Source organism: Oncorhynchus clarkii, chromosome 2, assembly GCF_045791955.1.
Source record: "Oncorhynchus clarkii lewisi isolate Uvic-CL-2024 chromosome 2, UVic_Ocla_1.0, whole genome shotgun sequence".
Taxonomy (NCBI): domain Eukaryota; kingdom Metazoa; phylum Chordata; class Actinopteri; order Salmoniformes; family Salmonidae; genus Oncorhynchus; species Oncorhynchus clarkii.
The window spans coordinates 1,950,289-1,962,752 of record NC_092148.1 but is presented as its reverse complement, the minus strand read 5'-3'; the positions used below and the strand labels follow the sequence as shown (position 1 = coordinate 1,962,752).

At 45.7% G+C, this 12,464-nt stretch overlaps 1 protein-coding gene across 1 annotated transcript in view; it reads right to left on the bottom strand.

Moving 5' to 3' along the window:
• Nucleotides 1-9,323, bottom strand: part of LOC139419375 (F-actin-uncapping protein LRRC16A-like) — a 211,833-nt gene extending 202,510 nt beyond the window's left edge. Inside the window, exon 1 of the mRNA XM_071169322.1 lies at nt 9,106-9,323. Coding sequence (XP_071025423.1) covers nt 9,106-9,145 — 40 coding nt within the window. The 5' untranslated portion in view covers nt 9,146-9,323. The remainder of the gene's footprint in view (nt 1-9,105) is intronic.
• Between the last annotated feature and the right edge of the window lie 3,141 nt (nt 9,324-12,464).

Sequence of the window (12,464 nt, the reverse complement as noted above, 5' to 3'; positions counted from 1 at the left end):
TTACACCTGTATAAAAGACACCTACCTGTCCACTCATTACCTGTATTAACTGCACCTGTTTGAACTCGTTGTCTGTATAAAAGACACCTGTCCACACACTCAATCAAACAGACTACCACCTCTCCACAATGGCCAAGACCAGACAGCTGTGTAAGGACATCAGGGATAAAATTGTAGACCTGCACAAGGCTGGGATGGGCTAAAGGACAATAGGCAAGCAGCTTGGTGAGAAGGCAACAACTGTTGGTGCAATTATTAGAAAATTGAAGAAGTTCAAGATGACGGTCAATCACCCTCGGTCTGGGGCTCCATGCAAGATCTCACCTTGTGGGGCATCAATGATCATGATGAAGGTGAGGGATCAGCCCAGAACTACACGGCAGGACCTGGTCAATGACCTGAAGAGAGCTGGGACCACAGTCTCAAAGAAAACCATTAGTAACACACTACGCCGTCATGGATTAAAATCCTGCAGCGCACGCAAGGTCCCCCTGCTCAAGCCAGCGCATGTCCAGGCCCGTCTGAAGTTTGCCAATGCCATCCTGATGATCCAGAGGAGGAATGGGAGAAGGTCATGTGGTCTGATGAGAAAAAGAGCTTTTTGGTCTAAACTCCACTCGCCATGTTTGGAGGATGATGAGTACAACCCCAAGAACACCATCCCAACCGTGAAGCATGGAGGTGGAAACATCATTCTTTGGGGATGCTTTTCTGCAAAGGGGACAGGACGACTGCACCGTATTGAGGGGAGGATGGATGGGGCCATGTATCGCGAGATCTTGGCCAACAACCTCCTTCCCTCAGTAAGAGCATTGAAGATGGGTCGTGGTTGGGTCTTCCAGCATGACAACAACCCAAAACACACAGCCAGGGTAACTAAGGAGTGGCTCCGTAAGAAGCATCTCAAGGTCCTGGAGTGGCCTAGCCAGTCTCCAGACCTGAACCCAATAGAAAATCTTTGGAGGGAGCTGAAAGTCCGTATTGCCCAGCGACAGCCCCGAAACCTGAAGGATCTGGAGAAGGTCTGTATGGAGGAGTGGGCCAAAATCCCCGCTACAGTGTGTGCAAACCTGGTCAAGAACTACAGGAAACGTATGATCTCTGTAATTGCAAACAAAGGTTTCTGTACCAAATATTAAGTTCTGCTTTTCTGAGGTATCAAATACGTATATGGGTTGCATATAATCTGAGTCAGAATACAAGTATCTAAGTATCTGACTAAGCAGTGGTAGGCAGAAGCAGGCGCGTAAACATTAATTCAAACAGCACTTTTGTGCGTTTTGCCAGCAGCTCTTCGTTGTGCATCAAGCATTGCGCTGTTTCAGACTTCAAGCCTATCAACTCCCGAGATGAGGCTCGTGTAACCGAAGTGAAATGGCTGGCTAGTTAGCACGTGCTAATTGTCGTTGTGTTGCTGGTTCGAGCCCAGGGAGGAGCGAGGAGAGGGGCGGAAGCTATACTGTTACACTGGCAATACTAAAGTGCCTATAAGAACATCCAATAGTCAAAGGTTAATGAAATACAAATGGTATAGAGGGAAATAGTCCTATAAATACTATATTAACTACAACCTAAAACTTCTTACCTGGGAATATTGAAGACTCATGTTAAAAGGAACTACCTGCTTTCACATGTTCTCATGTTCTGAGCAAGGAATTTAAACGTTAGCTTTTTTACATGGCACATATTGCACTTTTACTTTCTTCTCCAACACTTTGTTTTTGCGTTATTTAAACCAAATTGAACATGTTTCATTATTTACTTGAGACTAAATTGATTTTATTGATGTATTATATTAAGTTAAAATAAGTGTTCATTCAGTATTGTTGTAATTGTCATTATTACAAATAAAAAAAAAATTAAATCGACCGATTAATTGGTATCGGCTTTTTTGGTCTTCCAATAATCGGTATCGGCGTTGAAAAATCGTAATCGGTCGACCTCTACTCATGATGCCATCTATTTTGTGAAGTGCACCAGTTTCTCCTGCAGCAAAGCACTGCCTCAACATGATGCTGCCATCCCCGTGCTTCACGGTTGGGATGGTGTTCTTCGGCTTGCAAGCCTCCCCCTTTATCCTCCAACCATAACGATGGTCTGTATGGCCAAATAGTTATATTTTTGTTTCATCAGACCAGAGGACATTTCTCCAAAATGTACGATCTTTGTCGCCATGTGCAGTTGCAAACCGTAGTCTGGCTTTTTTATTGCGGTTTTGGAGCAGTGCCTTCTTCTTTGCTGAGCGGCCTTTCAGGTTATGTCAATATAGAACTCGTTTTACTGTGGATATAGATACTTTTGTACCTGTTTCCTCCAGCATCTTCACAAGGTCCTTTGCTGTTGTTCTGGGATTGATTTGCACTTTTCGCACAAAAGTACGTTCATCTCTAGGAGACAGAACGCGTCTCCTTCCTGAGCAGTATGATGGCTGCGTGGTCCCATGGTGTTTATACTTGCATACTATTGTTTGTACAGATGAACGTGGTACCTTCAGGCATTTGGAAATTGCTCCCAAGGATGAACCAGACTTGTGGAGGTCTACAATTATTTTTTTTTAGGTCTTGGCTGATTTCTTTTGATTTTCCCATGATGTCAAGCAAAGAGGCACTGAGTTTGAAGGTAGGTCTTGAAATACATCCACAGGTACACCTCCAAAAGCCTCAAATGAGGTCAATTAGCCTATCAGAAGCTTCTATCTCTTTCTGTCTCTCTTTCACTCTCTCTGTAGCTCTCTCTCTGTAGCTCTATCTGTCTCTCTCTGTAGCTCTCTCTCTGTCTCTCTCTGTAGCTCTATCTGTCTCTCTCTGTAGCTCTCTCTCTGTCTCTCTCTGTAGCTCTATCTGTCTCTCTCTGTAGCTCTCTCTCTGTCTCTCTCTGTAGCTCTCTGTCTCTCTCTGTAGTTCTCTCTCTCTTTGTCTCTCTCGGTAGCTTTCGATCTGTCTCTCTCTCTCTCTCTCCCCAATTCAAGGGCTTTATTGGCATGGGAAACATATGTTAACAATGCTTAAGGAAGTGAAATAGATAATAAACAAAAGCTAAATAAACTCTCTCTCTTTATCTCTCTCGCTCTCTGTCTCTGTCTCTTTCACTCTCTCTGTTTCTCTCTCTGTTTCTCTGTGTAGCTTTCGCTCTCTCTCTCTCTCTCTTTCTCTCTGTTGCTTTCGCTCTGTCTCTACCCCCTCTCTTCACACTGTACTCCTAATTCTGGAGTCTGGTCTGTATGGGGGAGTTTGGTATAACTGTTCTGGCTGTGACTGTGTGACTGCTCGAACATTAGCTAACCCCTTCACTGTGACTGGGCCTGGGTCAAACCCTCTCTGGGAACACAGGTGTTGTTCTGTTGTTGTAACAATCAATTAGGAGCCATGATCTGTAAACTTCCCTAGATGTGACCCTTTCACCCTGGTGCTTGGCCTTGTGCTAGCTTGTGATAGGCTGACAAGCCTCGGAGTCGTCAGACAAAGAGAAAGTTGTTCAGGCAAATCAGTGTTCTCCTCTCGCTGTTGCTCTTTCACTTGCTCTCTCTCTCTCTCATCCCCCCTCTCTCACCCTCCCTCCCTCTCACACACACACACACACAATCCAGGTGAGGGCTATGAGAGCATCCTCTTGGTTGTGTGTGTGTGCGTTCGTGTGAGAGAGAGAGAACAGAACAATGAGCATCACTCAGACAATGCAGCTACTTTGTCTTCCTGGTGTGTTCTGACAGAGAATTCTCATGCTGACTGACTGCTCCATGCTGACTGCTTCATGCTGGCTGACTGCTTCATGCTGGCTGACTGCTTCATGCTGGCTGACTGCTTCATGCTGGCTGACTGCTCCATGCTGGCTGACTGATCCGTGCAGACTGATACGTGCAGACTGACTGCTCCATGCTGACTGCTCTGTGCTGACTGACTGCTCTATGCTGACTGACTGCTTCATGCTGGCTGACTGCTTCATGCTGGCTGACTGCTTCATGCTGACTGCTCCATGCTGGCTGACTGATCCGTGCAGACTGATACGTGCAGACTGACTGCTCCATGCTGACTGCTCCGTGCTGACTGACTGCTCTATGCTGACTGACTGCTTCATGCTGGCTGACTGCTTCATGCAGGCTGACTGCTTCATGCTGACTGACTGCTCCGTGTTGACTGACTGCTCCGTGTTGACTGCTCTGTGCTGACTGACTGCTCCGTGCTGGCTGACTGCTTCGTGCTGGCTGACTGCTTCGTGCTGGCTGACTGCTCTGTGCTGGCTGACTGCTCCGTGCTGGCTGACTGCTCCGTGCTGGCGGACTGCTCCGTGCTGGCTGACTGCTCCGTGCTGGCTGACTGCTCCGTGCTGACTGACTGCTCTGTGCTGGCTGCTCCGTGCTGACTGACTGCTCCGTGCTGACTGGCTGCTCCGTGCTGACTGACTGCTCCGTGCTGACTGACTGCTCCGTGCTGACTGACTGTTCCGTGCTGACTGACTGTTCCGTGCTGACTGCTCCATGCTGACTGACTGCTCCGTGCTGACTGACTGCTCCATGCTGACTGACTGTTCCGTGCTGACTGACTGCTCCGTGCTGACTGACTGCTCCGTGCTGACTGACTGCTCCGTGCTGACTGACTGCTCCGTGCTGACTGACTGTTCCGTGCTGACTGCTCCATGCTACTCTGTGTTACAACAGCTCCTAGAAGAAATGAGATCCTCATTCTGCCGTCACTCCCCTGTTCTATTCTATTGCCGTTGACTGTGATGTCACAACACATGATGTTATGTCAGCCCTCATTCTCTCAGTCACACCATCACAATGCCTGATTGTTCTGATGGGAGAACTGGCCCCAATACTGTTCTGCTTTTACAACTGCTTGTGTTACTGTGCTGCTTCAAAACAGAATTCCATCACGAGGACAGGATGTGAGCTTATCAGGAGCTGGTCGATCAACCTCAATGATACTGGAATCTAGAAACGTCTAACGTCAACTACACACGTCTGCTGTCCTATCAGGAGGGTAAAAGCCACCAAGCCGAATCCTATCATATCACTGTGAAACAGAGAGGTCTTTATCCACGGGGTTTGGTGTAATCTGGTGTCCTATCAGGAGGGCAAAAGTCACCAAGCTGAATCCTATCATATCACTGTGAAACAGAGAGGTCTTTACCCACGGGGTTTGGTGTAATCTGGTGTCCTATCAGGAGGGTAAAAGTCACCAATGCGAACCCTATCATATCACTGTGAAACAGAGAGGTCTTTACCCACGGGGTTTGGTGTAATCTGGTGTCCTATCAGGGAGGGTAAAAGTCAGCAGGCTGAATCCTATCATATCACTGTGAAACAGAGAGGTCTTTACCCACGGGGTTTGGTGTAATCTGGTGTCCTATCAGGAGGGTAAAAGTCACCAAGCCGAATCCTATCATATCACTGTGAAACAGAGAGGTCTTTATCCACGGGGTTTGGTGTAATCTGGTGTCCTATCAGGAGGGTAAAAGTCACCAAGGCGAATCCTATCATATCACTGTGAAACAGAGAGGTCTTTACCCACGGGGTTTGGTGTAATCTGGTGTCCTATCAGGAGGGTAAAAGTCACCAAGCTGAATCCTATCATATCACTGTGAAACAGAGAGGTCTTTACCCACGGGGTTTGGTGTAATCTGCTGTTCTTACATGCAACTAAACTAGTAACTTGAGTCAGGATTTGAGCAGCTTCCTTTCAATACAATTCAATCACATATTTATTTACATTGTAGTCCTACATTGTTTAGATGTTACCGGAGAGCCAAGTCCAGGTCCAAGAGGCTTCTAAACAGCTTCTACCGTCAAGCCATAAGACTTCTGAACAGCCAATCAAATGGCTACCCAGACTATTTGCATTGACCCCCCCCTATTCTCTGTTTATCATCTATGCATAGTCACTTTAACTCTACATTCATGTACATATTACCTCAATTACCTCGACTAACCGGTGACCCCCGCTCTTTAATTATTTGTTATTTTTCTATTATCTTTTCATTTGTATTTTTTAATTCTTTATTTATGTTTTACTTCAGTTTATTTTAGTGAATATTTTCTTATCACGTATTTTTCTTGAATCTGCATTGTTGGTTAAGGGCTTGTCAGTCAGCATTTCACTGTCAGGTCTACTACACCTGTTGTACTCAGCATTTCACTGTGAGGTCTACTACACCTGTTGTATTCAGCATTTCACTGTAAGGTCTACTACACCTGTTGTATTCAGCATTTCACTGTAAGGTCTACTACACCTGTTGTATTCAGCATTTCACTGTAAGGTCTACTACACCTGTTGTATTCAGCATTTCACTGTAAGGTCTACCTACATCTGTTGTATTCAGCATTTCACTGTAAGGTCTACCTACATCTGTTGTATTCAGCATTTCACTGTAAGGTCTACCTACACCTGTTGTATTCAGCATTTCACTGTGAGGTCTACCTACATCTGTTGTATTCAGCATTTCACTGTAAGGTCTACCTACACCTGTTGTATTCAGCATTTCACTGTAAGGTCTACCTACACCTGTTGTATTCAGCATTTCACTGTAAGGTCTACTACACCTGTTGTATTCAGCATTTCACTGTAAGGTCTACTACACCTGTTGTATTCAGCATTTCACTGTAAGGTCTACTACACCTGTTGTATTCAGCATTTCACTGTAAGGTCTACTACACCTGTTGTATTAAGCATTTCACTGTAAGGTCTACTACACCTGTTGTATTCAGCATTTCACTGTAAGGTCTACTACACCTGTTGTATTCAGCATTTCACTGTGAGGTCTACTACACCTGTTGTACTCAGCATTTCACTGTGAGGTCTACCTACATCTGTTGTATTCAGCATTTCACTGTAAGGTCTACCTACACCTGTTGTATTCAGCATTTCACTGTAAGGTCTACTACACCTGTTGTATTCAGCATTTCACTGTAAGGTCTGCTACACCTGTTGTATTCAGCATTTCACTGTAAGGTCTACTACACCTGTTGTATTCAGCATTTCACTGTAAGGTCTGCTACACCTGTTGTATTCAGCATTTCACTGTAAGGTCTACTACACCTGTTGTATTCAGCATTTCACTGTGGGGTCTACTACACCTGTTGTATTCAGCATTTCACTGTAAGGTCTACTACACCTGTTGTATTCAGCATTTCACTGTGAGGTCTACTACACCTGTTGTATTCAGCATTTCACTGTAAGGTCTACTACACCTGTTGTATTCAGCATTTCACTGTAAGGTCTACTACACCTGTTGTATTCAGCATTTCACTGTAAGGTCTACTACACCTGTTGTATTCAGCATTTCACTGTAAGGTCTACTACACCTGTTGTATTCAGCATTTCACTGTAAGGTCTACCTACACCTGTTGTATTCAGCATTTCACTGTAAGGTCTACCTACATCTGTTGTATTCAGCATTTCACTGTAAGGTCTACTACACCTGTTGTATTCAGCATTTCACTGTAAGGTCTACTATACCTGTTGTATTCAGCATTTCACTGTAAGGTCTACTACACCTGTTGTATTCAGCATTTCACTGTAAGGTCTACCTACACCTGTTGTATTCAGCATTTCACTGTAAGGTCTACCTACACCTGTTGTATTCAGCATTTCACTGTAAGGTCTACCTACATCTGTTGTATTCAGCATTTCACTGTAAGGTCTACCTACACCTGTTGTATTCAGCATTTCACTGTAAGGTCTACCTACACCTGTTGTATTCAGCATTTCACTGTAAGGTCTACTACACCTGTTGTATTCAGCATTTCACTGTAAGGTCTACTACACCTGTTGTATTCAGCATTTCACTGTAAGGTCTACCTACACCTGTTGTATTCAGCATTTCACTGTAAGGTCTACCTACACCTGTTGTATTCAGCATTTCACTGTAAGGTCTACTACACCTGTTGTATTCAGCATTTCACTGTAAGGTCTACTACACCTGTTGTATTCAGTATTTCACTGTAAGGTCTACTACATCTGTTGTATTCAGCACATGTGATAAATAACATTTGGATGTGATTATTGAACTCTGTATGCCTATAGGGTCACAGCTAGGTAATTACCTTTTAGTTACAGTAACTCCTCTGGTATGGCATGAAGGCCAATGAACACACACCATGCTTTAGGACTACACTGTATAGCATGAAGGCCAATGAACACACACCATGCTTTAGGACTACACTGTATAGCATGAAGGCCAATGAACACACACCATGCTTTAGGACTACACTGTATAGCATGAAGGCCAATGAACACACACCGTGCTTTAGGACTACACTGTATAGCATGAAGGCCAATGAACACACACCATGCTTTAGGACTACACTGTATAGCATGAAGGCCAATGAACACACACCGTGCTTTAGGACTACACTGTATAGAATGAAGGCCAATGAACACACACCATGCTTTAGGACTACACTGTATAGCATAAAGGCCAATGAACACACACCGTGCTTTAGGACTACACTGTATAATGAGTTGTCCTTTACATCAACTCCTCTACATCCAGCAGGTGCAGGTCCATCTGATGTCGTAGGGACTAATAACATAGACACACACGTGGACCATGAGGTTTGAACGAGATGAGTTGCCTGACTGATGTTACACGTAGGTGACATTAGCTCAGATATTCTACGTTTTACAAGGTGATTACCAGAGAGAAACACCTACAAAGACCGTCTGAAGCTACACTCGGCCATGCCTGAGGTTTCCAAACCGTTAGAGATGTACTCACGGGTTTAATAATACTGTAGCCCAATACAACGGGACAACGATTTACTGGGATAAAGACACGATTTAAAAAGGGATGAACGACAATCTCACCGAGACTACACTGGGATGCCTCTCTATCTAAACGATTTTTCTGCTATTATACGATTTTATGTCGCTAAACCCAGCCAGTCTGGATAAATGTTAAATGATAGTCTAACAATGGAATTCAGCGAATACAGCGTTTCTCTGTTGGATGGTTATTACTGAAATAGCAGTAACTACATTTTGCCACACAGTAAAATCCCGCATCATTACAAGCCCGTGGGTTTCCCTGGATCACAATAAGACACAGCGGGTTGCCTTTACTAGCCGTTAGTAGCTACCGTAACAAACCGGTGTTCACATGTCTTACCCAGCAGTTCTTTGGGGACCTCCGATACTTCCTCGCTCATTTTTGCAGTCTTGTCTCGACGATAATATCCAACGGAAAACACAAAAATACTGTGTGTCAATAATTCAAATAATAAAATAACGGGTGGATACAACAGACAGAGAGTCCTGCTCGCGAAGTGTCAGGTGCCGCTCCGAACGCCCGGTTACATGTTTCCCTCCCCTCGCGTTTTCGGTAAGATGTATCCACATTTGCCTAGGCGCATATCCATCCGTTTCCTGTCCGCTTCTAAAACTCAGGATAGGAAAATCATACATTTAAAAATAACGTATTTCCTCAGAGAATCCGCTGATTAACGGCTAGTAGATGACACCATCAGGGCTCACCTCGCGAGAATGAACCGCCACCGGAAGAATCACACACCCTCACACAGAGCCCTCGTAGTACGTTACAGACCGTGATGCGCCAGCCCCTCCTCTCCTGCGACGCCCGGGCCGTCGTGGCTGGCTGGCTGTAGACGGGTCAAGGAGCGCAGCAGCAGCGAGGAGAAGGGGACATCTGCTGGCGCTGTGTGAAGCTACATGTTGTACTGTGTGTTAATGCTGTATTATAAGGTTGAAGTGCCTTGCTCAAGGGCACATTGTCAGATTTTTGTCCACATATTTGGCTCGGGGATTCGAACCAGTGACCTTTCAGTTACTGGCCCAACACTCTTAAGTACAAGGCTACCTGCTTTACATGACCTGCTATAGGAATAAAGGGGTAAGTGGAAGTGGAGTGGAGGGTTGGCCTAGAGATGATGATGATGATGAGGAAGAGGAGGAGGAGGAATTTGATGATTGTGAAGATGATGGAGATGAATGTGATGAAGTTGATGGGGAGGAAAAAATAATGATGATGTTGATGGGGAAGGTAATGTTGATGTTGATGGGGAAGGTAATGTTGATGTTGATGTGGAAGGTAATGTTGATGTTGATGGGGAAGGTAATGTTGATGTTGAATGGGGAAGGCAATGTTGATGTTGTTGGGGAAGGTAATGTTGATGTTGAATGGGGAAGGTAATGTTGATGGGGAAGGTAATGTTGATGGGGAAGGTAATGTTGATGTTGATGGGGAAGGTAATGTTGATGTTGAATGGGGAAGGTAATGTTGATGGGGAAGGTAATGTTGATGTTGTTGGGGAAGGTAATGTTGATGTTGAATGGGGAAGGTAATGTTGATGGGGAAGGTAATGTTGATGTTGTTGGGGAAGGTAATGTTGATGTTGATGGTGAAGGTAATGTTGATGTTGAATGGGGAAGGTAATGTTGATGGGGAAGGTAATGTTGATGGGGAAGGTAATGTTGATGTTGATGGGGAAGGTAATGTTGATGGGGAAGGTAATGTTGATGTTGATGGGGGGGTGATGTTGATGGGGGAGGTAATGTTGATGGGGAAGGTAATGTTGATGTTGATGGGGGAAGTAATGTTGATGTTGATGGGGAAGGTAATGTTGATGTTGATGGGGGGGTGATGTTGATGTTGATGGGGGAGGTAATGTTGATGTTGAATGGGGAAGGTAATGTTTATGTTGTTGGGGAAGGTAATGTTGATGTTGAATGGGGAAGGTAATGTTGATGGGGAAGGTAATGTTGATGGGGAAGGTAATGTTGATGTTGATGGGGAAAGTAATGTTGATGTTGATGGGGAAGGTAATGTTGATGTTGAATGGGGAAGGTAATGTTGATGACGATGGTAATGAAGAGCAGGATATTGAGGAGGAAACGGAGGAGGAGGATCATGAAGAGAATGATTATGAAGCTGATTGGGATGAGGAAGAGGAGGAGGAAGATGATTGTGGTGGTGGAGGAGGGGGGAGGAAGAGGAGGATGTTGATGATTGTGGTGGTGGAGGAGGAGCGGAGGAAGAGGATTGTGATGGAGAGGGGGAGGAAGAGGATGGTGGTGGTGGAGGAGGGGGGAGGAAGAGGAGGAGGAAGAGGATTGTGATGGAGGAGGAGAGGGGGAGGAGGAGGAAGAGGATGGTGGATGGTGGTGGTGGAGGAGGGGGGAGGAAGAGGAGGGTGAAGAAGATGGTGGTGGTTGATGAGGAAGAGGATGGGGTGGTGGAGGAGGAAGAGGATGGTGGAGGGGGAGGAGGAAGAGGATGGTGGTGGTGGAGGAGGAGGAAGAGGAGGAGGAAGATGATGCTGGTGGTGGATGAGGAAGAGGATGGTGGTGGTGGAGATGGGGGGAGGAAGATGAGGAGGAAGAGGATGGTGGTGGTGGATGAGGAGGAGGAGGTAGACGATGTTGGTGGTGGAGGAGGAAGGGGATAGTGGTGGTGGAGGAGGGGGGAGGAAGAGGAGGAGGAAGAGGATTGTGATGGAGGAGGAGAGGGGGAGGAGGAGGAAGAGGACGGTGGATGGTGGTGGTGGAGGAGGGGGGAGGAAGAGGAGGAGGAAGAAGATGGTGGTGGTTGATGAGGAAGAGGATGGGGTGGTGGAGGAGGAAGAGGATGGTGGTGGTGGAGGAGGAGGAAGAGGATGGTGGTGGTGGAGGAAGAGGAGGAGGAAGACGATGTTGGTGGTGGATGAGGAAGAGGATGGTGGTGGTGGAGATGGGGGGAGGAAGATGAGGAGGAAAAGGATGGTGGTGGTGGATGAGGAAGAGGATGGGGGTGGTGGAGGAGGAAGAGGATGGTGGTGGTGGAGGAGGAAGAGGAGGAGGAAGATGGTGGTGGAGGAGGAGGAAGACGATGTTGGTGGTGGAGGAGGAGGAAGAGGATAGTGGTGGTGGAGATGGGGGAGGAGGGGATGAGGAGGCAGAGGTGATATTGGGGATCAATGTTTCTATGTGTCACCTCAGTTGAATTGGTCCTGAGCCATTAAAACCTCACATAAAGAGTCAAGACAGTTTGCACAGAGACTATGAACACATGCTTTCACCACTGACAGTCTGGGCTGCATTTCTCCATGAGGACTTTGTGATGCAGTGAGCAGGATGGAGCATAAAGTTCATCACTACCCATCACCTTGACTTCAATCTTAAATCACTGAGTCATTACCACAGGACAGGAGTCCAGTCAGCACGTCCTGTTTACGTTGTTTTTAATATGGATTCACCCTGATCTCGTTTACCAGACACTTCCTCCTATTGCTATCCGCAATTAGTCTTGGGATGAGGTTAGATTTACCCTAAAGTGTTGAACCTGTCTGGTCAAGAAAATAAATGGGAAATTATAACAAATGATGATTTAATCCTGCCAATAGATGGCAGTAAAGGGACAGGTTTTGTTCAGGAGTCCAACATCAGAATCTTTGTACTGAGCAGATTTTTTACAATAGGCAAGTCAGTTAAAGAACAAATTCATATTTACAATGTTTTGCCCCCCTACCCCGG